We start from the raw sequence: 27748 nt of genomic DNA, 5'->3' as shown, positions 1-27748 counted from the left end.
GCTCAGCGGTTTAGCGCCGCCTTCAGCCCAGGGCCTGATCCTGGAGACCTGGGATCGAGTTCCACATCGGGCTCCCCGCGTGGAGCCTGCTTCTCCCTCTGCCTGTGTCTCTGCCTCTCTCTCTCTTTCTCTGTGTGTCTCTCATGAATAAATAAATAAAATCTTTAAAAAAATTTAAAAATTTAAAAATAAATAAAAATATTTATTTATTTAGAGAGAGTACATGTGAGTGTGGGGAGGGGCAAAAGGAGAGGAAGAGAGAGAGAATCTCAAGTAGACTCCCTGCTGAGTGCAGAGCCTGACTTAGGGCTTCCTCCTATGATCCTGAGATCATAACCTGAGCCAAAACCAATGCTAAAAAGAGTCAGATGCTTAACGGACTGCACCACCTAGGCACTCCTCCCCTTTGTCTATTTCATCCCACTGCCCTTGGGTTTGTATTCCCCAAGAACATCCATAAAGTATGAGAAATGAGGGGCAATTGATTTCTCCAAGCACCATGAAGGACAGGAGCATAATAAGCAAATCAGAAAAACGTTCTTCAACATTTTTATTAATTAATTTTTTAATCATAGTAAAATATACATAACATAAAATGTACCATTTTAACCTTTTTTTCAGTGTCCAGTTCAGTAGTATTAAGTACATCCACATGGTTGTGCAGCCATCCCCACCATCCATTTCCAGGAATTCTTTTAACTTGCAAAACTGAAACTCTCCATCCCTCTCTCCCACCTCATCACCCATCATTCTACTTTCTATCTCTATGAATGTGACTCCTCTGGGAACCTCAGAGAAGTGGAGGCATAAAGTGTGTATCTTTTTGAGACTGGCTTATTTCACTTAACATAATGTCTTCAAGGTTCATCCACATTGTAGCAGGTGTCTGAATGTTGTTCCTTTCCAAGCCTGAATAATATTTAATATTCCATTGTATGGATATACCACATTTTGTTTATCCATTCATTTGTCAGTGGACACTTGGGTTGCTCCCACATTTTGGCTATTGTGAATAATCCTCCTATGAATACGAGTGAACGAATATCTCCTAGAGACCCTAATTTCAATTCTTTTGAGTATATACTCAGGTGAGGAATTGCTGAATCATATGGCAATTCTATTTTTAATATTTTTTATGAAATGTTTCAAAATTTTGACACAGAAGAACTGTAAGACTTTTTTGGGCATTTAAAATTTTTTTCCAAATGTATCATTTCCATTCATATTTCTACAATAGTGACAATTGAAAAAAGTAACAGTCCATGTATCAAGAAATTGAGGGGAAAGGGAATATTCTAAACAAGCTCAATATTTTCCCTTCCATAAAGACTACTACCCTGCTCCTTGGCCTTTTGGCTAATATCAGTGTAATGATTACTATAACCACTATACTGTTATTAATAAAAATGTAACAACAGCAATAATTATGGCCAATATTTCTAGAGTATTCACTATGACCCTAGCACTGAGATCTTTTCTTGTTTAATGCATATAACATCTTATTCATTTGAAGGACATAAATGTCCTTTGTTGAACTTTGCTCAGTTTCTCTCTTTCATTAATAGATTAATGTCCTCCCACCCTTGCTTCATAAACCATCCTATGGATTGCAATTCTGTCTAGTGGCCTGGATGTTAGCATTGGCTGGTTCAAAAGTTCTCTCCTCCACATAAGCCAGTGTTAGGGCAGAGGAAAAAATGCTCACTTACCCCCTTGTTCTCTCAAGACTCCATGCATTCCAACCTCCGTCCACTTCTGTCATGACATATGTATCCTTCCAAGATCATATCCTAAGATAGTTTAGTTTCAATTAAACCAAGAAAACCAACTTTTATATCAATAATGTATTTGCACACCAGCTCCTAGAATTATTCACTCTTGAAGATATCTTGACTCAACGATGATGTGGAGGTCAGTTTTATGAGGTGGCAATTACTGAGAGTACATAATCCCATATGTAATTATTATAGGAGCCAGATAATAGAGGAATTTCAATGCCACAGAGGACTTGGGAGTTTCATGGGTAGAATGCCATTGAGGTATCCTACAAGGATGTAATGGACCTTTCTTTGCTGGCACCTATAGGAAGATTGCTCTGTAAAGATACACAAAGTAAATGCACTTAAGACTACTTGGAAGATGGGAGATATTACAAAACCATTGCTATTTGGAAATATCCTAGAGGGTGGCTGCCAAGAAAAAAAAGTCAGTCAAAAGATATATGTTATAGGAACACCTGGTGGAACATGCAACCCTTGATCGCATGGGATCATTATGGGTTTGAGCCCCATGTTGGTAGTAGAGATTACTTAAAAATAAAATCTTTTGAAAAAAAGAAATATGCTATAAAATAACTCTCAGTTTCTAGACATGGTCCATATATCTGGCTCTAAGCTTACTAGGAGAGAGAGAGAGAGAGAGAGAGAAAGAAAGGAGGGAAGGAAGGAAGAGGAAGGAAGGAAGGAAGGAAGGAAGGAAGAAAGAAAGGTGTTTATTAGAGAAAATAGCATTGTTCCTGAAAAGCATTAACCATTCTTGTTTAAAGAACAGACAAGAATTTCCCCTACAGATATGACATTTCTTCAACAGACACAAGAGACTCATTCAGCTTTTTCTTAGAATGTCTCTCATTCACTGTAGTCTGATGACAAATGACAAATCACAACAAAGTCCAACAAAAACAATTCCTTTGAAATAGGTAGGTCCCAATAGAATGACCTGATGTAATTGTAAAATATAGAATATTTAGAAGAATGGATTAATGGTGTTATTTCTCGTGCTGAAGCAGTAGATAATGTCAGATTGTAATTTCCAGGATTACCTGAGATTTGCAATTATGAGCAGACTCGGATAGTACAGAATTAACTATGCAATTAAGATTTTCTAAGAAAATAAAGTCATCTAACCAGGTTTGATAGTTTGAAGAAACTACTAGAATGTAATCCTAGATTTTAAAATGGCATGCAGGCATGATAGTTTCTAAAAAAATAAAACAGCACTTGTTTTCATTCTTAGTTTTAGCATTAGAAAAATAGGTAATACATAGAAGTCACTCAAAATTTACCTGGTGAGGAAAGAAAAGAATAAAGGAACCTGATGGGAAGAATTGTTTAAGTATTATTAGATTTTATTTTATTATGATTTTTAAGATTTTATTTATTCATGAGAGACACACAGAGAGAGGCAGAGACATAGGCAGAGGGAGAAGTGGGCTCCCTGCGGGGAGCCTGATGGGAATTCGATTGCAGGACCCCAGGATTATGACCTAAGCCATTTGGGTGCACCAAATATTATTAGATTTTAAAGCATAGATAAAAGACTTCTCTCCAACAAGGGATATCTGTGTGTCTGTTTCACTGTAATTAACTTATGTCTCTAATTCATCAGACACATCAGCAACATGGAATCAGAAAACAGAACAGAAGTATCAGAATTCATCCTCCTGGGTCTCTCAGAGGATCCAGAACTGCTGCCCCTTCTCTTTGGGCTGTTCCTGACCATGTACCTGGTCACCATGCTGGGGAACCTGCTCATCATCCTGGCGGTTGGATCTGACTCCCACCTCCACACCCCCATGTACTTCTTCCTCGCCAACCTGTCTTTTGTTGACATCTCTTTCACCTCCACTATAGTCCCAAAGATGCTGGTGAACATCCAAACGCAGAACAAAGCCATCACCTATGCCGGCTGCCTCACTCAGCTATATTTTTTCATGGTGTTTATATGCATGGACAATTTACTGCTAACTGTGATGGCTTATGACCGCTATGTGGCCATCTGCCATCCTCTACATTACGTGGTCATCATGAACCCTCGCCTCTGTGGCCTGCTGATTCTTGTCTCTCTGTTCATTAGCATTATGAGCGCCCTGCTCCATAGTCTGATGGTGTTGCAACTGTCCTTCTGCACAGACTTGAAAATCCCCCACTTCTTCTGTGAGCTTGCTCAGATCCTCAAACTTGCCTGTTCTGATACTCTTATCAATAACATCCTGGTGTATTTAATGACCAGCTTGTTGGGTGTTGGCCCTCTCTCAGGAATAATTTTCTCTTACACTCGTATTGTCTCCTCCATCCTGAGAGTCCCATCAACTAATGGAAAGGTCAAAGCTTTTTCCACCTGTGGGTCTCACCTGTCTGTTGTTTTCTTATTCTATGGGACATGTGTTGGAGTGTACCTTAGTTCTGCAGCTTCCCTCTCCCCCAGAAGGAGAGCAGCGGCCTCAGTGATGTACACGGTGGTCACTCCCATGATGAATCCCTTCATCTACAGCCTCAGGAATAGAGACATGAAGGGAGCCTTGCGAAAACTCACCTCTGGAACGTCTTCCTTTTCATGATTCTGTCATCTGCCTTGGGTGATGTCAAATGATTGAAAGGGAATTATGGGTATGTTAGAAATCCTGACTCCTCTTTTTTTTTTAAGATTTTATTTATTTATTTATTCATGAGAGACAGAGAGAGAGAGAGAGAGAGAGAGAGAGAGAGGCAGAGACAGGCAGAGGGAGAAGCAGGCTCCATGCAGGGAGCCCAATGTGGGACTTGATCCTGGGACTCCGGGGTCACACCCTGGGCCGAAGGCAGACGCTAAACCGCTGGGCCACTCGGGAGTCTCTCCTGACTCCTCTTTAATTCAATTCTAACAAAGTAGTTAATCAAGCTTTCAAGTCAAATATTTTTGTATTAAGTCATACAGTACTGTGTGTTAGTACCTGTCCTTTATTAACTAACAACTCTGAATTCACTTCAACATCTATAGAATGGGCAGAGTAATATTACACATTTGGTTATTAAATCAACATTATCTTAAGTTTGAAGCTAAATCTCATACCAAGCAGCTCTATGGATGGAAGAGTCTTTTTAAGCAGAATTTATTTTCTGGGGTGTGTTCTGTGTGCTCTCTGAGAGTGGCATGAGGAGAATATTTGTATAGATTGGAGCCTGGCTTTTGTCTCTATGGAGAAATATTTGGTCTTTGTCCCCAGTCCCTGGCACAGAACTCCTTGGAATCTCCTGAGTGATAACAGTGTCCTTGGATGCTAAAGAGACAACTCTTGGCTCCGGAACTCCTAGGTAGCCTCAGGGCTGGTTTCCAGAAAGCCCAGAAGATTGGAACTTTCAGCCCCACCCCCAACCCCCAGGTGTTACGGTTAGGGTTAGGCTTAGGGTGATTGAACCAATGACCAATGACTTGATCAATTAAACCTATGAAATGAAACCTCCATTAAATAAACTAAAAAGACAGGGTTCAGAGAGCTTCTGGGTTGATAAACAAGAGCACAGTCATGTTCAAGGAGGGTGGAGCACCCCAAACTCCAGAGTAACAGCAGCTCCTGTGCTCAGGACCCTTCTGGATCTGGCCTTACATATCTTTTCATCTAACTGTTCATTCTTATCCTTTGTAAAGTATAAATAATAATAATAATAATAATAATAATAATAATAATAATAATAATGGCAGTAATCTAGTAAGTAATCTGCTTTTCCTGAATTCTGTGAGCTGCTCTAGAAAATTCATTGAACCTGAGGAGAGGACCAAGGGAACCTCTCATTTATAGCCATTCAGAAGCATAGGAGATAGTTTGGACTTGCAATTGGTTTTTGAAGTGGGACAGGGGCTGTCTTATGCAACTGAACTCTTAACCTGTGAGACCTGACACTATATTCAGTAGACAGTATTAGAATTAAGTTGAATTGCAGGACACCCAGCTGGTAACCAGGAAATGTGAGAATTATTTAGTGTGAGGGAACACACACACACACACACACACACACACACTTGGAAGCCAGAGGTATCAGAAGTAGTTTTGAGTGTTAATAAAGCAATATTAACAAAAGCATGGATGGAGTTTAGGAAAATCACAAAGAGTAGTGTGGTACCCTATGTCTATTAAGAGAAGGCTATACTACCGGGGCACCTGGGTGGCTCAGTAGTTGAACCTCTGCATTTGGCTCAGGGTGTGATCCTGGAGACTGGGGCTTGAGTCCCACATTATGCTCCCTGCATGGAGCCTGCTTTTCCCTTTGCCTGTGTCTCTGACTCTCTCTCTGTGTCTCTCATGAATAAATAAGTAAAATCTTTAAAAAAGTTGGACCCTCAACCGACTGAGCCACCCAACCGCCCCAATGATGTCTTTTGATGAGCAGTTCTTAATTTTTTTTTAGCAGTTCTTAATTTTAATGCATTCTAGTTATCAAATCTTTCTTTCCTTTGCCTCCTTTTTAAGAAATATCTGCCTATTCCAAGAAATAGTCATACTTTCTCTATTTTTTTGTTTTATCGCTCACATTTATTTCTGCAATCATTTTAGAATGATTTTGAGTTTTATACATAGCGTGAGAATGGATGAAACTTTACTGAAGATAGTCACTTGCTCCACTGCAGTCATGGCCATAATACACTAGGTGGCGCTGTTCTCTTGCATTGTTCAGGGTTTTACTCTTGCATCAATCCCAAAGGAGGGGATTAACCCTACTTAAAGTTCAAAAAACAGGCAAAGCTCTTCCATGATGTGTAGGAGAGGGTGAAAAAAATCTTCCCTTCTACCCGTCTTAGGCTCTTGGTTGGGGCTCTGTACCAAAAGGCAGATTAACAAGAGAAAACACGCAAATGCATTTAAGTTTTACTTGACACTAGACACTTCATAAGGAAATGAAAACACAAAATTGTTAACCTAAACATTTTAGTGCTAGGTGTGAGGAAGAGTAGAAAGTAGTGGGGAAATATGATAAGACAAAAGGGTATGTGTTTAAGGGTAATAAACGGAAATTTAGCAATCCCGTTCATTTGGATTCCTCTCTGCATCCCTCCATCTTCAGAGGTAAGAATGCCCCCTTTCTCTGAGTATAGAAAGGACATCTATCCCATGAGCATCTTATGACCTACTTCAGGGGAAGGTCAGAGAGTCCTTTCTAAAACAGCCATTTCTCAAATACCTTCAACTTAACATATTCGATATGCTAAGGTGTCATATTTTATGGCAATTGTATACTGAACCCTGTCGGATTTGTTAAAAGATTTCATATTAGGGTGTTTCTTGGAGGATGGGGGATTGTAGTGACCAACAGAACCATGGAAGAGGCTTCTGGGTTTCTGGTGATTTTCTTTTTAAAAAACCTGGGTAGTGGGATACCTGGGTGTCTCAGTGGTTGAGTGTCTGCCTTCAGTTCAGGGCCTGATCCTGAAGTCCCAGGATCCCTCTTTCCAACTTTCAGGGTGCTGTTTTCTTTAAACGGGCTCCCTGTGTGGAGCCTGCTTCTCCCTCTGCCTGTGCCTGTGCCTGTGCCTCTCTTTCTCTCTCTCTCTCCCTCTCTCTCTGTCTCTCATGAATAAATAAATAAATCTAAAAAAAAAAAGTAAAAACTAAATAAAAATAAGATTTAAAAAACCTGAGTAGCAATTGAATTGGACATGTACCCTTTGAGGACATTTTTATGATTTGTATATAAATGTTCACTTTTAAGTTTTATCCACAGACTATCTGAATGTTTCTTATACTTCAACAAATAATTTATTTTTTTAAGTTTATTTATTTATTCATGAGAGACAGAGATAGAGAAAGGCAGTGACACAGGCAGAGAGAGAAGCAGGCTCCTGCAGGGAGCCCAATGTGGGACTCAATCCCAGGACCCCGGGACCACGACCTGAGCCGAAGGCAGATACTCAACCACTGAGCCACCCAGGTGCCCCTCAACAAATAATTTAAAATAAATAAATAAAATAATAAAATAAATTAAAAGTCCACTTTATCCCTTTCCAACTTCTCTAGGCAGTGTGAATGATTGATTAAAGGCCATTTACACAAGTAGGGGGATGTTTACCAGTATAAATTCATCAACTGTGAAAATTAATAAAAGAATCTCATTATAATGGAGTCTGGAAGGTGGGGAGACAGGAGCGGGGTCCTTTCAACTCTACTACTGGTTGGCAATTGCAACCAAACAGAAAGAGTGGCACCTTGCAAGTTGATACCACTTTACTACCACAGCAAGAGGATGAGAGATTTTCTTCTTTCCTGGCAACAGCTCAGCCAATGAGAGACTGTCACCACTCAGCCAATGAAAAGCCAATATATTTCAAACTACAAGTTTATTCCAAAGGAGTTTTTATGACAGCCTTCCCAATTTCCTGCTATCCTTTATGAAAGAGCATTCCTCTCCTTTGTTCTGTGGACTCCTTAGTTTGCTTGTCCTGGGTTGCAATTCTCCGGTTTTCCTACATATATCCCACCCCCACCCCCTTTTATTTGCTGGCAAAATAACTAGCAGTTTCATTTTTAAGGTTAACATTTTATCTCTCTATGATAATCATATCTTTATGTAGAAACACAACGTGCATAAAATTTTTCCAACTTTCAGGGTGCTATTTTCCTTAACAATACTTCCCACTGAGGAGTTTTGTAGAATTGTCCTACTCTTAATTTTGAAGAGATAAGTGAGTGGTATTTTTCCACTTCACTCATTCCACCAATTAATCCTTGTGTGATTACTGGGATTCAGCCTTGATTAGACAAACTCTGATCCTGACCCAGGTTTGTTTATGAATTTTAAATATCCAATTTCTGTTTTTATGTCCCTAGATCCTATCTGCGTCCTAACTGAATCTTTTTCCTATTTTCCTCCTCTTTGCTGATTCCAGATCTTTAAGATATGACCCACCCCTCTCTAGAGTTTCCCCAGTCTTGATCCCAAGCACCCACTGCTCCAGGTCTTTCTATTTTCTGCTCACCTCTCTGCAGTGGGGTGGTTCTGTCCCCATCTTGTTCCTGTAAAGAGTAATCAGAATTACTTAATTACTTACTTTACTCTTTTGAGTCTCACAGCAATTTAGGAGGCAGCTCATGTATATAAAAGGGACATGCTATAGGCAATATACTGAAGTTGTCTGGCTTGGAGTTGGAATTAGAATTTGTGCTAATACCCTCCAGTTCCATCCACGTTGAAGCAAATGGTGGGTATTTGTCTGGAGGGTATTATGCTGAGTGAAATAAGTCAATCAGAGAAGGACAAACATTATATGGTTTCATTCATTTGGGGAATATAAATAATAGTGAAAGGGAATAGAGGGGAAGGGAGAAGAAATGGGTAGGAAATATCAGAAAGGGAGACAGAACATAAAGACTCCTAACTCTGGGAAACGAACTAGGGGTAGTGGAAGGGGAGGAGGGCGGGGTGTGGGAGTGACTGGGTGGTGGGCACTGAGGTGGGCACTTAACGGGATGAGCACTGGGTGTTATTCTATATGTTCGCAAATTGAACACCAATAAAAAAGAAATTTATTATAAAAAAAAAAAGAATTTGTGCTAAGAGGGTGTGGACTGCCCTTTGCACTCCTCTGTGCTCCCCTACTCAGATATTTTATTTTTTGCTCTCACTTCGAAGCTGGGCTTCCTTTTTTTTTTTTTTTTTTTGAGTTTTATTTATTTATTTTAAATATTTTATTTATTTATTCATAGACACACAGAGAGAGAGGCAAAGACACAGGCAGAGGGAGAAGCAGGCTCCATGCAGGAAGCCCGATATGGGACTTGATCCCGGGTCTCCAGGATCACACCCCAGGCAGTAGGCGGCCAAACCGCTGCGCCACCGGGGCTGCCTTTTTTTTGGGGGGGGGGGGGGGGGGGGGGGGGTTGTTTTGAAGCTGGGCTTCCTAACCTTCTGGCTCAGGTATTGTAAAAGAGGACCACTTTCCCAAGCCCTGCCACGACCTCTCTTTTTTTGGCAAAGTGATCAGGCTCTAGGTGGTTGGTCAAGAAAAAACTGAACATTCCCTGGTAGACAGATGAGACAAACCAAAAGATTGAGGATGTTGTCGAGGTTTATAACGGACAGATGGAAAGATGGGGTTGCAGTTACTTGAGGTTGAGAGGGTGAAGTCAGGACTTTGTGACATTTTATTTATTTTTAAGATTTTACTTATTCATGAGAGACACACAGAGAGATAGAGGCACAGGCAGAGGGAGAAGCAGGCTCCCCATGGGGAGCCCAATGTGGGACTCCATCCCAGGGCCCTGGGATCACAAGCTGAGTCAAGGCAGATGCTCCACCACTGAGCCACCCAGGTGCCCGGATTTGTAACATTTTATTTTTCTTAAAACATTTTTTTTTAAAGATTTTATTTATTTATTCATGAGAGACATAGAGAGAGGCAGAGACACAGGTAGAGGGAGAAGCAGGCTCCATGCAGGGAGCGGACGCGGGACTGGATCCCGGTTCCCCAGGATCACGCCCTGGGCTGAAGGCAGCGCTAAACCGCTGAGCCACTCAGGCTGTCCGATTTGTGGCATCTTAAAGTGTCTAAAGACAGCCAAGTGGAGAGAGCAAGTCTCATACCATCTAGAATCCAGGGTAGAGATGTGGGACTGTGGGTGTAAATTTGAACCTTGAGTGCATAGACAGTACTTAAAACGGTGAGATTCGCTGATACCACGGAGAGAATGATTACAAGACGAAATCGGAGAACTGAGACCTGGGATACTGGATCAACTGAAAGTGGGGAAACGTGGATCGTCAGGCTCCACCTGGGAACGGCGGCCAGGACGGTGTAAACTCGAGAACTACATTTCCCAGAATCCCTTCCTCCCCACGCTTCCGAGTTAGAGGCCGCCTAAGAAGTCCCGCGAGATTTAGAAGGCGGAAGTGAAGCGGAAGCCATTGCTCTCGGGAGGCGAGTGCGGCTCTACACATGGGCAGGGGAGGGGTCCGCCACGGCTTCCTCAGGGCTGTTGGGGATCCTCCGCTTCCCCGCCACAGACCGGACCTGCTGTATGAACTCGGCGTCCCCTCGGCGGCAGCTTCCGTGACCTCCACTGCACCTGATTCTACCCTCAGCCTTGTAAGCTCCGCTTTCCTCACTTAACCCTTTACCCTCGGTCTTCCCCAGGACTCGAAAGGCCCATCGACCGGGAGGAGTGAACGGGGCCGGGGACCGGGGACCTGGGACCGGAAAGCCGGGCAGCCAGGGGAGGGTGGCGGTATGAGACGTGGGTACGCGAGGACTGAAATTTAGGACTGATGTGTTCAGGACGAGGTAAAGGCACTGGTGAGCTGATTTATTATTTAATAAAAAAAAAAAAAAAAAGGACTCCTTGGGGTGGGAGGGAAAAGCCCAGCCGCAGCGCATTCAGGACTTTTTGGTGGAGTCTGGAACGGGAAACCGGGAGGAATGATACCTTCCTTTGGCTCTGCGGTCCATTTTCTCCACCACGGGTAGAGGCACACTGGGCTTTCCGTTGACATTTATTTGCATTGAGTGTTAACATTCTACATGTAAACTTCTGGCCGCGCTGATCTGTTGGTTGAGTTGACTCGTGTAAACAGCCTACAACCAAATTTAAAAGTTCACTTCAAAACAAAAAAAAACGTTCACTTCAACATTCTGTTCATTTAACCTTGAGAGTTAGCCCATTAATATTTAGTGTGATCGCTAATATTTTGCATTTGGTTTTTCACCACCTTATTTCGCTTGCTAATTATCCTTTAACTTTCAAGTACTTTTTTTTTTTAGTTTTTTTATTCGTTCAAGTATCTTTTAATTGGAATATAAAACATGTGCAAAAAAAGGTATAAAAACACGCACATTCTCTGCAAAAAAAAAGCAAACACACTCTTAAAAGACAGCAGTAAAGTAAATCTATAAACAGAAAGAGATTATGAAATCTCTGGAACCTGTGTGCTCTTTCCTGCATCCTCCTCTTAATGATTTCCTTTGGATTTTACTACTACTTAATGTTTTTCCAAAAATTCATTTCCTAATTTCGGTAATTATTTGTAAATGGACTTAACGCTCTTAAATACTTTCAGGGACATTCTTTTTTTCCTATCAATGCAAGTATATTTTTAAATTTATTTACTCATTTTTAAAGATTTTGTCTATTTATGACACAGAGAGGCAGAGACATAGGCAGAGGGAGAAGCAGGCTCCTTACAGGGAGCCCAATGTGGGACTCGATCCCAGGTCTCCAGGACCACGCCCTGGGCCGAAGGCAGCCGCTCAACTGCTGAGCCATCCAGGTGTCCCTCTTTTTTTTTTTTTAAAGATTTTATGTATTTATTCATGAGGGACACAGAGAGGCAGAGACATCGAGAACATCGGCAGAGGGAGAAGCAGGTTCCCTGCGGGGAGCCTGATGCGAGACTCCATCCCAGGACCCCCAGATCACAACCCCAGCCAAAGGCAGATGCTCAACCACTGAGCCCAGGTGCCCTATCCATTCTTTTTCAGACACCTCATAACTTTAAATTTTAGAGTCAGTTTACAAAGCTTCACATACTGGAGTTTTATTTTGAGGTTGTGTTGAATCTGTATATGAATTTGGATAATATTGACCTTATAATTTTGTTGTATTTTAACAATTACCATATCTATTTGCATATATTCTGTAATACCTTTCAGTAAAATTTTAAAGGACTTAGAATGGGTTTGTTGGGTTTTTGTTACTAGAATTTTTTTATTGGGACGCCTGGGTAGCTCAGTGGTTGAGCGTCTGTCTTTGGCTCAGGGTGTGATCCTGAGTCCAGGAATTGAGTTCCACGTAGGGCTCCCTATGAGGATCCTGTTTCTCCCTCTGCCTGTGTGTCTACTTCTCTCTCTGTGTCTCTCATGAGTAAATAAATAAAATCTTTTAAAAAATTTTTATGTATTTATTTCAACGAGCCGGAGAGTGCACAAGTTGATGAGAAGGGCAGAGAGTGATGGAGAAGTCGACTCCTTATTGAGCAAGGAGCCGCCAGCAGGGTTTCATCCCAAGACTTTGGGATCTTGACCTGAGATGAAGGCAGACAGTTAACCAAGAGTCACCCAGCTGCCCCAAGGGGGGGGGGGTGCGATTTGTTAAATTTATTCATAGGAACCTTTTATTTTTAACACTTAGGATTTTCCCCCCTCCCCCAGCAGCTTGGTATATTGAATTTGGGTTAGTTTTTGTGTAGTGTTTTGAATGTTCTTCAAAGACAAATGTTATCATCTGTATAGAATAAATAGATAAATATTTTTATTTTCTGTTTGCATTGTGTTGTTTGCTTGTATATTGCTTGTGTTTTATTTACTCACTTTGCTGGACAGGCTGGGGACTCCTGGTAGCATTGAGTGGAGTTCAGATAGCAAACTCTAGGCAGTCCTGTTTTTTCCTGACCTTGAGGGAAATTGACCTTCTGTTTGCTGGAGGCTCTTTTTTTGAGATAGTAAAGAAAGCTCCCTTCTTTTCCTAGTTATTCCTTTTGAATGGTTTAGGCTTTAACAAGTGATTTTTCTTTCAGCATCTACTTTGATATTTTTATCTTGTGTATCTCAAGCTCCATAAAAAATGTCTGGCTTGTGGTAGGTGCCACTGCCATTGTGCATCGAATGAATGAGTGAATAATGTACTTTTGTTATTATCTGGTAATTTGGTAAATTAAACCAGTTGATTTTCTAATGATTACACTTGCTTGGTAAATAACTCACTTGAAAAGGATAGGCAGTATTGTATCGTTTTTTTGGTTTCTATCTGCTAGTGTATTGGTTATTTGGATCATTGTTTGAGTAAGATTGGCTTGCAGTTTTCAGTTTCCACTTTATGCCAATCTCATAAAATGCATGGGAATATTTCCTCTGTTTTCTAAACTCTGGAACTACTTTTTCCTTAAAAGGTAGCCGCACTGGACAAGCCATTTGGGTATGGAATTTTCTTTGTGGAAATTTTTTGAGCTACTGTTTCAGTTCCTTTAAGGGTCATAGTGATCTAAGAAAGATCTTAGAGTTCAAAGCTGACAGGCAAGAAAGAACTCTGAGATGTTCCAAAAAGGTGGGTTTTTATTTTTTATTTTTTTAAAAGATTTTCTTTATTTATTTATTCACGACAGACAGAGAGAGAGGCAGAGACACAGGCAGAGGTTAGAAGCAGGCTGCATGCAGGGAGCCTGATGTGGGACTCGATCTTGGGTCTCCAGGATCATACCCGGGGCTGAAGGCAGTGCTAAACCGCTGGGCCACCGGGGCTGCCCCAAAAAGGTGGGTTTTTAAAAAAAAAAATTTTTTTTTAAGGGGTGCCTGGGTGGCTCAGTCAGTTAGGCATCTGCCTTTGGCTCGGGTCATGATCCTGGAGTCCTAGGATCCAGCCCCCACATCGAGCTCCCTGCTCAGTGGTGAGTCTGTTCTCCCCCTGACACCCATACTCACTCTCTCAAATAAATAAATAAGATATTTAAAAATTTTAAAAAAATTCTTAAAGATTTCATTTGTTTATTTGACAGTAGAGCACAAGCAGGGGGAGCAGAAGATGGAGAAACAGGCCCCCTGCTGAGCAGGTGGCCAATGAAGGGCTCAATCCCAGAACCCTGAGACTGAAGGCAAATGCTTAACCAACTGGGCCACCCAGGCACCCCCCTCCGTACATTTTTTTAAGAGATTTATTTATTTTTAGAGGGTGCAAGCAAGGGGAGGGAAGACAAGCTGACTCCATGCTGAGTGTGGACCCTCCATGGGGCTCCATCCCAAGACCCTCAGATCATGACCTGAGCTGAAATCTAGAGTCGGATGCTTAACGAACTGAGCGACCCTGGTGCCCCGTTTTTTTTGTTGTTGTTGTTGTTTTGTTTTGTTTTTTAAGATTTATTTATTTATTCGTGAGAGAGACAGAGACTTAGAGGGAGAGCAGCCGATGTGGTACTCGATCCCAGGATCATGCCCTGACTGGAAGGCAGATGCTCAATCACTGAGCCATCCATGGACCCCCTCTCCTTGTATTTTGAACTTATTTACCCAGAAAAGGTTGACCTTAGAAGGGAGGGCAGACATCTTCGTCCTTGCTTTTTATAGGAGAGGAGGAGTATATCAGATGTCAGTTTTGGGGAAGAATTTTGGTAGAACTAGAGACCAGAAAGTTGGAAATATTCCTTTTAACTTTTTAAAGTAAACTATAATTTGAGTTGAAGACAATTACAGATCTTAGATCCAGTTTGATGAGTTTTTTGACAATTGTGTGCTTTGTATAACTGCTAACTAAAAGTAAATAAAAATATGAAGACTTTTACTTGCTCCAGAAAGTTCCTCTTCTCTTAATCTCTCCTGCTCATACATTTCCATTGAGACAGCCACTTTTTTTACTTCTAGTGACCGAAATAAACAAGTTTTGCTAACAACCTAAATAAGTTTGCCCATTTATGGATGTCATATAACTGGAATCGGCATTTTTTGTGTTTAGTTCCTATTGGTCAGCACGGTAAACATTTAACCATGTTGTGTGTCTCAGTACTTTTTATTTCTCAGTAGTATTCTAATGTACACACCACAATTTGTTTATCCATTCTGTTGTTGGATATTTAGATTATTTACAGCTTGGAGCTGTTAGGAAATCAGATTGCTATGATTTTTTTTTTTTTTTTTTTTTTTAAGATTTTACTTGTTTATTTATGAGAGACACAGAGAGAGGCAGAGACATAGACAGAGGGAGAAGCAGGCTCCATGCAGGGAGCCAGATATGGGCTGTGGGACTCATCCCGGGTCTCCAGAATCACGCCCTGGACTGAAGGCAGCGCTAAACCACTGAGCCACCCGGGCTGCCCTGCTGTGATCATTTTTGTAGGAGTCTTTGTAACATGTTTTTAAAAATTTCTCAGGTAAATATCAATGAGTAGAATGGTTGAATCAAATGGTAAATGTACTTCAAGAAATTGGCAAACTTTTGTACAGAGTAGTTGGACTGTTTCAACCCCAGCCATCCATCCTTGCCAACATTTGATGTTGGTAGTCTTTTATTTTGGCCACCGTAGGGGGTTAAAATCCTTTATCTTCATTTTTGTTTTATATTCATCTGATGACGAATGATGTTAAGTACCTTTTGACAAGCTTTTATATCGGTTATTCATTAAATTTTGTGAAGTGTCTTTAGCCTTTTTGTTGAGTTGGATTTTTAAAGATTTTTTTTTATTATTTTTAAAGATTTTGTAGGAGTTCTTTATGTACTTGATATGAGCTCTTTAAGTATATGTACTATAAATATTTTTTCCCAATCTGTGGCTTGCCTGTTCATTTTTTTTTTAATTGAGGTATAATTGACATAGCATTACATTAGTTTCAGGTATACAGTGTAATTATTCAGTATTTGTATATATTGCAAAATGATCACCACATTAAGTCTGTAGCTAATATCACCATACATAGTTACACATTTTTTTTTTACCTTGTGATGCGAACTTTCAAGATCCATTCTCCTAGTGGATTTCCCCTCAATTTTCTTAGTTGAAATATAGTCAACACACCATGTTACAATAGTTTCAGATGTAAAAACCATATGCTGTGCTCACCAGCAAGTGTAGCTATCATTTGTCATAGCACAATGTTACTACAATACTTTGGACCATATTCCCTATGTTGTACCCTTCCCTACCTACTTTTATATGCACTATAATATTATTAACTGTAGTCACCATGCTGTATATTGTACCCCCATGACTTACTCATTTTATAACTGGAAATTTGTATCTTTTAACCTCTTTCAGCCATTTAACACACCCTCTGCCTCAGGCAGTCACCTATCTGTTCTCTATATCCAGGACCTTGTTTCCCTGGTTTGTTTGTTTTTTGTTAAGATTCCACACAGAAATGAAACAATAGGGATGCCTGGATGGCTCAGCTGTTGAGTGTCTCTGCCTTTGGCCCAGGATGTGATCCCGGGACCCAGGATTGAGTCCCACATCGGGCTCCCTGCGTGGAGCCTGTTTCTCCCTCTGCCTGTGTCTCTGCCTCTAGGTCTCAATCTGTGTCTCTCATGAATAAATAAATAAAATCTTTAAAAAAAAAAAAGAAATTAAAAAATACAATAGTTACCTCTTTCTGTCTGACTTATTTGACTTTGCACAATGCCCTCAAGATGTATTCATGGTGGCAAATGGCTAGATTTCATTTTTGTAATGACTGAGTAATACTGAGGTGCATGTGCATGCACACACACCACATTTTCCTTCTCTCTTCATCCGTTGGTGGACACTTTGGTTGTTTCCGTATCTTAGCTATTGTAAATAATTGTGCAGTGAACATAGGGTTACAGATGTATCTTCAAATTAATGTTTTCATTCAGGTATTCTGGTTATATACCCAGTAGAATTGCTGGATTGTATGGTAGTTCTGTTTTAATTTTTTGAGGAACCTCCATACTATTTTCCATAGTGGCTGTGCCAATTTACATTCCCACCAACAGTGTATAAAGGTTCCCTGCTTCCATATCCTCCCTTACACTTGTTATTTCTTGTCTCTCTTTCTCTTTCTCTCTGTCTCTCTCTCTCTCTTAAGATTTTATTTATTTATTCATGAGAGATACACACAGAGAGAGAGAGAGAGGCAGAGACACAGGCAGAGGGAAAAGCAGGCTCCATGGAGGGAACCCGACGTGGGACTCGATCCCGGGACTCCAGAACCACACCCTGGCCGAAAGCAGGCGCTAAACCGCTGAGCCACCCAGGGATCCCCATCTCTCTCTCCCTTTTTTTTTTTTTTTTTTTTTTTTTTAAAGTTACTACTTATTTTAGAGAGAAAGCAAGCACACTCTCTGCTTTAGTGAGGAGCAGGAAAGAGAAAATCCCAAGCAAGCTCAGTCTCACCATCCTGAAATCAGGATGTGAGCCGAAATCAATAGACACTTAACTGACTGAGCTACCCAGGCACCCTCTTGTCTTTTTTTTTTTTTTTTTTTTTTAAATAAGCTCTACACTCACCATAGGGCTTAAACTCACAACCCCAGGATCAAGAGTTGCATGCTCTATCAACTGAACCAGGTAGGCACCCTGTTTTCTTGTCTTTTGGTAAGTCATTCTGACAGTTATGAGGTGATATCTCATTGTGGTTTTGATGTGCATTTCCCTGATGATGAATGATGTTGAGCATCTTCTCAGGTGTCTGTTGGCCATCTGTATTTCTTTGGGAAAATGTCTCTTCAGATCCTCTGTTCATTTTTTTATTGGATTGGTATTTTTGCTCTTGCATTGTCTGAGTCTTACATATTTTGGACATGAACTCCTTATCAGTTATGATTTGCAAAGGTTTTTTTTGTCCTGTTAGGTAGTTGCCTTTTCATTTTGTTGGTTTCCTTTCCTGTACAGAAGCTTTTTAGTTTGGTATAGTTCCACTTATTTTTGCTTTTGCTTCCTTTGCTTTTGGTGTCGACTCAGAAAATAATTGCTAAGACCAGAATCAAGCTTATTGCCTAGGTTTCCTTATAAGAGTTTTGTGGCTTCAGGTCTTACATTCACATATTTAATCCATTTTGAGTTTTGTGTGTTGTAAGATAGCATGTGGCCATCCACTTGTGCCAGCATTATTTATTGAAGCCACTGTCCTTTCCTCATTCTTGGATTTTTTTGTCATAAAGCAATTGACTGTATGTGAATTGACTATATGTGTGTGACTTTATTTCTAATCTCTCATTTCTGTTCCATTGATCTATGTGTGTGTTTTTTTTTTTTTTAATTTTTTATTTATTTATTTATGATAGTCACAGAGAGAGAGAGAGAGAGGCAGAGACACAGGCAGAGGGAGAAGCAGGCTCCATGCACCGGCAGCCCGACGTGGGATTCGATCCCGGGTCTCCAGGATCGCGCCCTGGGCCAAAGGCAGGCGCCAAACCGCTGCGCCACCCAGGGATCCCGATCTATGTGTGTTTTATGCTAGACTGTTCATTTTCTTAATGATATGTGATAAAATATTAATTTGGGGGGAGTCCAATTTATTGATTTTTTAAAAATATATTCTATTTGTGTCTAGTCTAAAATACTGTTGTGTAACTCAGTTGTTAAAATATTTTCTGTGGGGATCCCTGGGTGGCGCAGCGGTTTAGTACCTGCCTTTGGCCCAGGGCGCGATCCTGGAGACCCAGGATCGAATCCCACGTCAGGCTCCTGGTGCATGGAGCCTGCTTCTCCCTCTGCCTATGTCTCTGCCTCTCTCTCTCTCTCTCTCTGTGACTATCATAAATAAATAAAAATTTAAAAAAAACTTAAAAAAATAAAATAAAATACAATATTTTCTGTGGATTTTTTTTCCCTGTGATTCACTTCAAAAGTTTTTTTTTTTTTTTTTTAAATTTTTATTTATTTATGATAGTCACAGAGAGAGAGAGGGGGGCAGAGACACAGGCAGAGGGAGAAGCAGGCTCCATGCACCGGGAGCCTGATGTGGGATTCGATCCCGGGTCTCCAGGATCGCGCCCTGGGCCAAAGGCAGGCGCCAAACCGCTGCGCCACCCAGGGATCCCACTTCAAAAGTTTTTAATTCACATTTTTGCTTACATGGTGATAATAAAAAATGCAGTTTCTTTTTACTTATTGAGTTCTTTCAGTACTATTAATTAAGAAGATTGCTTTCCCTACTGAATTGCCTTGTTCTTTTATTGAAAATAATTTGTACACGTGTAGGTTTGTTTCTAATTCTCATCTATTCCATTGGTCTATTTGTTACATATTCCAATGACTCTTCATTACTCTAGTGAACTTAGTAGCATAAATCCTTCAAGTTTGGTTTTCTTTCTTAACATTGTTCCAGCTCTGCTAGATCTTTTGCATTATGTTATACACTTTATTTATTTTATCTTTTTTTTTTTTTTTTCATTGTGGGGCTTAAACTCATGACCCAAGTGGTGTAGAGTGTTTGGCCAGAAGGCACTGGAGATTAGAACACGTGGTTCTAGGTAGACCATCCTTGTGGCTGCTAGAACCATTCTAAACCATGGTGAGCCTTGAGGATGGATCCTTGGGTGGCTCAGTGGTTTAGCGTCTGCCTTTGGTGCAGGGTGTGATCCTGGAGTCCTGGGATCGAGTCCTGAATTGGGCTCCCTGCATGGAACCTGCTTCTCCTTCTGCCTGTGTCTCTGCCTGTCTCTCTCTCTCTCTCTCTCTCTGTTTCTCTCTCTCATGAATAAATAAATCTTTAAGTCGGGAGCCCAAGTGTTGTTTTTTGGGGGGAAGGGGGTAGCCCAAGTGTTTAACAAGTAAGGGAGTCTGACCAAGTTGTGCTTGGGGACAGATTACTTGGGACACTGGATCTGAATCTTCTTTGAGGCACATCAGGGACCTTCTCCACATTGCCTGGAGAATTTCCTGAGTAAGACAAAGGCCCATGATCGGACATACTTGCTGCTCCAAAGAGGAGGTGCTAGAAAGCAAAAGTTAAATTTGTCCTGTGAACCCAAGAGGCAGAAAACCTTTGACTACTCCTAGTCTTTTTATTTGCTACAGATGCTTGCTGGAAGAATTCCGTGACAGCAAGAGGGAAGCTTCCTGCTGCCAGTCCCCTGTTGTTTAGGCAGATTGACTGTCATTCTCACAGAATGGCAGCTCTTGGTCTGTCTCCCACATGTGGTAAGTTCTTGGGTTGATGAACGGATGCACTCAAAAGTCCAGTTCAAGTGGCCTCTGGACTTCACTGGGTCAGGGCTGTACATGGCCACAAGGTAGGCTGCCAGAGTTGGAGGAACTGAAAAGGGGTGGGAATAAAGTATAGTCTTGGTAGCCTCCCAGTGACTGTCAGATTTGGGGTCTTTGTGAGTTTGGGTGAAGGTAGAGATTGTGTGTAGTTGGTATATAAGGAAGGACAGGTAATGAAGGTTATGTTATTTTATTATTATTAAAGATTCCATTTTCAAGAAATCTCTGTGCCCAGCGTGGGGCTCGAACTGACAACCCTGAGATGAAGAGTTCATTGCTCCACTGACTGAGCCAGCCAGGCATGCCTATTATTTTTTTATTCACTTAGAATTATTATAAATCTGAGCAAAGTAACAGCTCTACCTCGTAGAGCTTTAATTTTTTTCAAACATTAATTTAGAAACATACTACTTTCTTGGTAGATATGTAAGCCCACCATCTTTTTTATGCCCTTGAGTGGAGCAGGGCTGCTCTGGCTTTTTACAAGACATTGTGCATGGAAGAGAGGTGGGGATAGGTGCTGCATACTCAAAGCAGGTGTGGGGCAGTTTCCTGATCTGTGAGTGTTGGGCAGGCTTTAATCCTCATGGATCTGCTCTTCCCCAGCTGTGTCCACCCGGGACCCTGCCTATATCCATGAGTCAGAAATTCCTCCTTCGTCAGAAGACCATTCCTCTTCTCAGGACATGGACTTGTTTGTTTGCAATGGCCTGGAACCTTCTATGCCAGCCAGTGTTGGTTCTCAGGTACAGGATCTCTGGGCCCCTGGGGGTGGGAGAGGCACTTCCCTAGAATGCCTCCTTGTCAGAGTTCTAGTACCACTCGTTATAAATCTTTTAGAGCCTCACCCAGGGCACAGGACAAAAAGCCAGATTCTGTTTACAAGGCTGTCCTGGTAGCAGGGACCTAGTTAGGGAAATGAACTTATGTAGTAGGTATTTCTCTCATAGTAGAGCTCAAAATGCTCAGGCCAGGTTAGAAGTGGAGAGAGATTTGGTCCTCTGTCAGCAGAGTTGAATTTAAAGAGATGAGATCACCTCATAGTGAAGAGTCTTGAGGACTGGCTTCTGGTTTGAGACACCAGAAGTCCATCTGACAATCCTGTGTTTGGAGTCTCTTGTGCCCAGGCTTCAGCCTCAGCCATCTTTCTGTGAACACGGATAGGCTGGTTTCTTACTGACCCCAAATGTGTGTGGTGATTCAGGAGTCAGTGACTTTCCAGGATGTTGCTGTGGACTTCACTGAGAAGGAATGGCCCTTGCTGGATTCTTCTCAGAGAAAACTGTACAAAGATGTGATGTTGGAGAACTATAGCAACCTTGCCTCAGTGGGTAAGACTGGAAATTATTTCTCTGTGTGTCAGATGTTTTTGTTCTAAGTACTTGCTGTGACCCAGGGACTATGGGGATTTGGAACTTAATTGTGAACAAAGGTGACCTGCCCCCCCCCCCCCCGCCCCCATGGTGTTTCCCAGTGATTGTTGAGACTGTTCATTGCATTGACCTTGGAGGTTGTCCCATGTGTCTGAGTTGGGGCATAGGTTTCTGAGTTAAGAAATCCTCATTCTTTTGAAGGGCAAAGCGTGTGGGTCTTTGTGTTTTGTGTTTTATGAAAGCCTTTCACTGTGTTCCTTAGAAATTTGGCACCATCATTTTGCTGCTCCTAAGTCAGACTTGTCCATCTTCAGAACACTGAAGACCAAAACCTTGACCCCGGCCTAACGGAGGGGGTTGTCCTCTGCACGATCCTCCCTCAACATGTGTCTTTCCCCGTGAGTAGGGTATCAGGTGGGCAAACCCAGCCTCATCTCCCACTTGGAGCAAGAAGAGGAGCTGAGGACAGAGGAGAGGGAACTGCACCAAGCCACATCTCCCGGTGAGCACCAGGCAGACACTACCAGGAAAACACGAGTGCTTCTGGGTACCTGCTTTATTCACTGAGGGGATGGAGGGAGATCCATTAGGAAATGTCACCCAGGGAAATTTGAGAATGCTCCTTCTCCATTCTCTCACAAGTCCTTTGCTCTCACTGTCCTCTCCTGTGTTGTATATGTTTCTTCCTTCATCTTTTTCATCTGTCTACGTATTCATTTGCCAACTTACTTAGTTTTGAGATGTAACTGACATGATACCATGTTAGTTTTAAGTATACGACATAATGGAAAAAAAAAGTATACGACATAATGGTTCAATGTTTGAACCATTATGTGATCACCATGTTTAATGTGGATCACCATGTTTAATGTGGATCTTTAATGTGGATTAAGATCCATCACCACAGAGTTAGAAAAATATTTTTTCCTTGTGATTAGAACATTTAAGATTTACCGTCTTAGCAACCTTCAGTGCATTACAAAATTATTAACTATAGTCACCATGCTGTGTGTTACATCCCCAGGGCTTATCTCTTTCATAACTGGGAGTTACCTTTTGACCCCCTTCACACCCACATCCACCCACCGCCTCTGACAACCACCACCAATCTGTTCTGGGTATCCATGAGCTCAGTTGTTTTGAGTTTTTTTGGCGGGGCTGGGGGGAGGTTTGGTTTTTGTATTTCGGATTCCACACTGAAGTAAGATATGATACGTCTTTCTTTGTCTTATCTTACTTAGCAATATGCTCTCTATTCCTGTTGCCAAAAATGGGAATATTCCCTTTTTTATGGCTGAATAATACTCTGTTATATATTACATGCCATGTTTTCTTTATTCATCTATTGAGGAACACTTAGATTGCTTCCATTGCCTTGACTATTGTAAATAATGCTGCTGTAAACATGGGAGTGTGGATATGTTTTTAAGGTAGTGTTTTCATTTTCTTGGGATAAATAGCCAGAAGCAGAGTTGCTGGGTGTCATCAAACTTGACATGTCTACACGAGCTCTGTCCCATTCTTTCATATTCAACATTCCTGGTCATACTCTTTCTTTTGTTATCACTGTCAGTCTTTGAAGAATTTATCCTTTGGTGAATCAAGTTAAATACAGACATTTTTACTCACATATGTTTCTCCCCTTTGATAACGCCTTTTCTTTCTTTAGGGTTAATATTGCAAAGAAATCTCCCCTGTTTTTGTCACTACCATCTCACCATCTTTCTCCAGCTAATATTTCTCTCCTCGGGTTAATGTTTTACCAATTTGTTTCAGATTGGGAGACTCCATCTAAAAGCAAATGGTCCATTCTCATGGAAGATATTTTTGGGAAGGAAACATCCAGTGGTGTGACAGTGGTAAGACTTCCTTGGGATAATCTCCCATGTTGGGAGGAAACAGGGGCAGCCTCAGAAAAGCAGCTCAAGAACCAGGCATGAGTGGCCTTCCCCAAGAGACAGCTGTTTCAGACGTTGAATGTCAGCTTCGGGGGAAAACCCTAAAAACCCAGCCTCAAATTTCTTGACTTAGAGTTGCAACAACCAAATTTTTCTAGAACTGTGCCCCAGATAGTGAGTGTTAGGGCTCAATTCAGATTTAAACAGTTAACAAAGTATATATGCAAAAGCTTTGTGAAAGTTACACCCGTGGAGCCTTAGGGGGTAGCATCCACCCTGTTATTTGATGGAGCCCAAATGGGGCAGAAACAGGACTTTGGCACTGCAAATCATGACCTCATTTGTCATAATGACGTGCTTATACATCAGTTTTTGTGGGGATGACTAGAGGACTCCTAGGAATGTGGTGAGTTGTGGGAAACGCCTTAGTCAGCACTCCTCTCTTAATCAACAGGAAAGAACACATCTTGGAGATAAACCCACTGAGTACACTCACCTGTTTGAAGTCTTTAGCATGGGCACTCATCTTACTCAGCAGATGGGAAGGCACGCTGGCAAGAGGCCCTATCACCGCCGGGACTGTGGGGCAGCTTTCAAGAACAGGTCACATCTAGCCCAACATGTGAGCATTTACAATGGCAGGAAAATGCATGAATGTCATCAGTGCCAAAAAGCCTTCACCACGAGTGCGTCCCTCACACGGCACAGGAGAATACACACTGGGGAGAAACCCTATGAATGCAGCGCCTGTGGGAAAGCCTTCAATGATCCCTCTGCCCTCAGGAGTCACGCGAGAACTCACCTCACAGAGAAGCCCTTTGACTGCAGTCAGTGTGGAAATGCCTTCCGAACCCTCTCCTCCCTGAAGATACACATGAGAGTTCACACTGGGGAGAGACCTTACAAGTGTGATGAGTGTGGGAAGGCGTATGGCAGGAGCTGCCACCTCATTGCACACAAACGAACGCACACAGGAGAGAGACCATACGAATGCCACGACTGTGGGAAAGCTTTCCAGCATCCCTCACATCTCAAAGAGCATGTCCGGAATCACACTGGAGAGAAACCATATGAATGCACACAGTGTGGAAAAGCCTTCCGATGGAAGTCTAACTTCAATTTGCACAAGAAGAACCACATGGTAGAGAAAACATATGAATGTAAAGAATGTGGGAAATCCTTTGGTGATCTCTTATCACGGAGAAAACACATGAGAATTCATATTGTAAAGAAACCCATTGAATGTAGACAGTGTGGGAAAGCATTCCGAAACCAGTCCATCCTTAAGACACACATGAATTCTCACACTGGAGAGAAGCCCTATGGGTGTGATCTATGTGGGAAAGCCTTCAGCGCAAGCTCAAACCTGACCACACACAGGAAAATACACACTCAAGAGAGACGCTACGAATGTGCTGCCTGTGGGAAAGTGTTTGGGGATTATTTATCCCGGAGGAGGCACATGAGCATTCATCTTGTAAAGAAACGTGTTGAATGTAGGCAGTGTGGGAAAGCCTTCAGAAACCAGTCGACCCTCAAGACACACATGAGAAGTCATACAGGAGAGAAGCCGTATGAGTGTGATCATTGTGGGAAAGCCTTCAGCATAGGCTCAAACCTTAATGTGCATAGGAGGATACACACTGGGGAGAAACCCTACGAATGCCTGGCCTGTGGGAAAGCCTTCAGTGACCATTCATCCCTTCGGAGTCATGTGAAGACTCATCGAGGAGAGAAGCTCTTTGTGTCATCTGTGTGGAAGAGGCTCCAGTAATGCATCTTTAAGAGAAACGAGATCTCAGACTGGGAGGAAGCCTTCTTGGTGTATGGAAGGCAGGAGCACTTAGATGAACTCAACTGTACACAAACCAGTACATGTAACTGGAGAAATCCAGTTTGTGTAATGGCTGGGAAGGACTTGTTTTTCACAAGTGGGGATTTGTGAGAAATGGCTAGGGGCAAAAACACACTTGTGGTATGCAGAAACCATCAGTGTACATTCAACTCTTTAAAAGGACAACTTTAGGGAAAGAAACCATAGCTTGGTGTTTAATGTCAAGATGACTTTAGCGCCACCTGGCACCTTCTGGGCATATGAGTAAGCACACTAGAGAGAATCTGTAAATTCACCCTTTGGGCAAACCTTTACTGGTCTCACCCTGTATTCTCCATGAAAGAGATCATACAAAAGAGAAAAACTTATAAAGTAGGAAAGTTTGTAACAGAGGTCAGCAAACAAGCCAACTGTCTATTTTTGTATGGCTTGCAAGTTAAGAATAGTTGTTAAATTTTTAAGGAAGAAGAACGTGTGACACCCCACATGCAACTCACAATGTCTAAAATAATTAACTTTTTGGCCCTTTACAGAAAAATTTGGCCAACCCCTGGTCTGCAGCAGCAGTTGCTAACCAGGGATGATTTAGCTTCTCTGGAGACATTTTTGGTTGTTAAAACTGGGGGGGAGATGCTACTGACACATAATAATGCACAGGAGCCCCTGCAGCAAAGAATGATGTGGCCCAAAATGTCAATATTGCTGAGGTTGAGAACCTTAGCCTAGGACAATCCATCAGTTTTTGTGAGACCTCACTCACACTAGGAGAGGTTTCTGTTTCAAACTTTGGAAGTATAATCAGTATGATTCTTTCAGGAAACGTGAGAACCCACACTGTACACAGTTCCCATATGGGGATGATTTTAGCCACAGCCCGCTTTCTTAGGCTTATGAGAATTCATACCCTGATGGAATTTTCTAGTAAACATGAAATTGCATTTGTCAGTCTTTAATCATGAAAACAGACCCTAGCTCATTACATTATAGTCTCTATTTTTAAGATTATGCTCCCCTAAATAATGCTTAGGCTTCATCACAGAAGGCTTGTATATAGTATTTTTATTATAATTTCATTCCTGATATGTGTATTAATTTCCTTTTGGATAACTTACTTGACCAGTGGACTGTTTAGAATTATGTTACATACTATGTAACGTGGATATTTTTAATATCTGTTTGTTACAAGTGTCTAATTTAAGTGCTTTGGATCAGCGCATGATGTCTTCCATCAGATGGATCCTCTGGGACGTTCTCGGTCTCCTGTCCAGCCAAGAGTGATGTAAACCTCTCATTGCTCTCCCACTATCTCTTTCATGTCAAGAAAATCCCAAGTTTTTTCAGATTACTAAAGTATGCTGTTTTTAAAAGTCTCTTCAGAGTTTTCTGCAGCTAGTACAGTCTTTGTCTTATGTGTAGCCTGGCTGTTGACAGATAAGCAGATGTCACTGTGTGAGCTATGAGAAGAAAGTACTTGAAAAGGGATTATAACCTAGATTCTTCTACGTGTTTTGTTTTTGCTCTTTGCCCTACTTCACATCTTGCAAGGAGATAAGTACCTAGTGTTAAAAGATCCATCTGTGACTATAAGGATGCAAGCCACAGGCTAAAGAGGATCCTGCAGAAAAGGCATAAGGATCCTGGCCTCCCCAGTAGCTTCTTTGTCTACAGTAGCCATGAATTTGTTATTTTCAGACTTCCTATTACATGAGAAAAAAATAAAACATTATTGGCGTAAGTGGCTTTGATATTTCATTGTTTATCAATTTAATAATTTTTTGGTTGAGGGAGGGTTCCGATACTCCTAGGTGGATGCCATCTGGAATACATACACTTAGTCATTAGGTTTTACAACTGCTGTATGTGGATATAATCTTTTGATTGTTGAATATGGGTGTTTTTTACATCTTTAAGCCATGTTTTAAAATTGTATTTCAAGTCTTTGACTTAAGTATTTATTTTCTTGACTTGAAGTAGTATATTAGTTTTTACAAAGCCCTAAGAAGCAATACCGTCACTCTTTCCCTTTTGCATATGGAGAGTCAGAGGCAAGAAAGTTTAGGTTGCTTGTCTGAGGTCAACCCACAAGTAGTAGTGCTTGTATTTGAGTCCACACTTACGTCAGGCCTTGTTGTGTCTGCCCCACATCTATAGCAGCGAATTGGGATTTTTGCCTTCATGGCACTTACCTTCTGCTTAGAGTAAGGCATCTGATAAACGAGTAAATATATTTTATATCAAATGGTGGTAAAT

At 41.4% G+C, this 27748-nt stretch overlaps 2 protein-coding genes across 3 annotated transcripts; both read left to right on the top strand.

The window, feature by feature from the left end:
* The first annotated feature begins 3400 nt into the window (after nucleotides 1–3400).
* LOC112666985 (olfactory receptor 7G3-like) lies at nucleotides 3401–4339 on the top strand. The gene has a single exon (XM_025458449.1). It carries the CDS (start codon nucleotides 3401–3403, stop codon nucleotides 4337–4339), a length of 939 nt encoding a protein of 312 aa, XP_025314234.1.
* Nucleotides 4340–10623: 6284 nt separating this feature from the next.
* ZNF317 (zinc finger protein 317) lies at nucleotides 10624–27233 on the top strand. Of its 2 annotated transcripts, XM_049098166.1 has the most exons (8): nucleotides 10624–10833; nucleotides 17269–17750; nucleotides 20205–20327; nucleotides 21000–21139; nucleotides 21598–21724; nucleotides 22173–22268; nucleotides 23543–23625; nucleotides 24119–27233. In XM_049098166.1, the coding sequence occupies exons 3-8, from the start codon at nucleotides 20297–20299 to the stop codon at nucleotides 25436–25438; spliced, it is 1797 nt and encodes a 598-aa protein (XP_048954123.1). In that variant the 5' UTR covers nucleotides 10624–10833; nucleotides 17269–17750; nucleotides 20205–20296; the 3' UTR covers nucleotides 25439–27233. The 2 variants fall into 2 exon arrangements, with proteins under 2 accessions (XP_048954123.1, XP_025313207.1); XM_025457422.3 differs by lacking the exon at nucleotides 17269–17750.
* Nucleotides 27234–27748: the final 515 nt, after the last annotated feature.

The sequence above is a fragment of the Canis lupus genome, chromosome 20 (genome assembly GCF_003254725.2).
Source record: "Canis lupus dingo isolate Sandy chromosome 20, ASM325472v2, whole genome shotgun sequence".
Taxonomy (NCBI): Eukaryota; Metazoa; Chordata; class Mammalia; order Carnivora; family Canidae; genus Canis; species Canis lupus.
Note: the sequence above shows the minus strand (reverse complement) of the source record. Positions and strands in the feature narration are given on the sequence as shown.

What these genes read in the sequence shown, in the direction of transcription:
- LOC112666985 (XM_025458449.1), top strand. Translation starts at nt 3,401, where the DNA reads ATGGAATCAGAAAACAGAACAGAAGTATCAGAATTCATCCTCCTGGGT.
- ZNF317 (XM_025457422.3), top strand. Translation starts at nt 20,297, where the DNA reads ATGGCAGCTCTTGGTCTGTCTCCCACATGTG. An exon ending in TAGCAACCTTGCCTCAGTGG is followed by an intron (nt 21,725 to 22,172) that starts GTAAGACTGGAA and finishes CCCCGTGAGTAG; the next exon opens with GGTATCAGGTGGGCAAACCC. An exon ending in CATCCAGTGGTGTGACAGTG is followed by an intron (nt 23,626 to 24,118) that starts GTAAGACTTCCT and finishes CTTAATCAACAG; the next exon opens with GAAAGAACACATCTTGGAGA.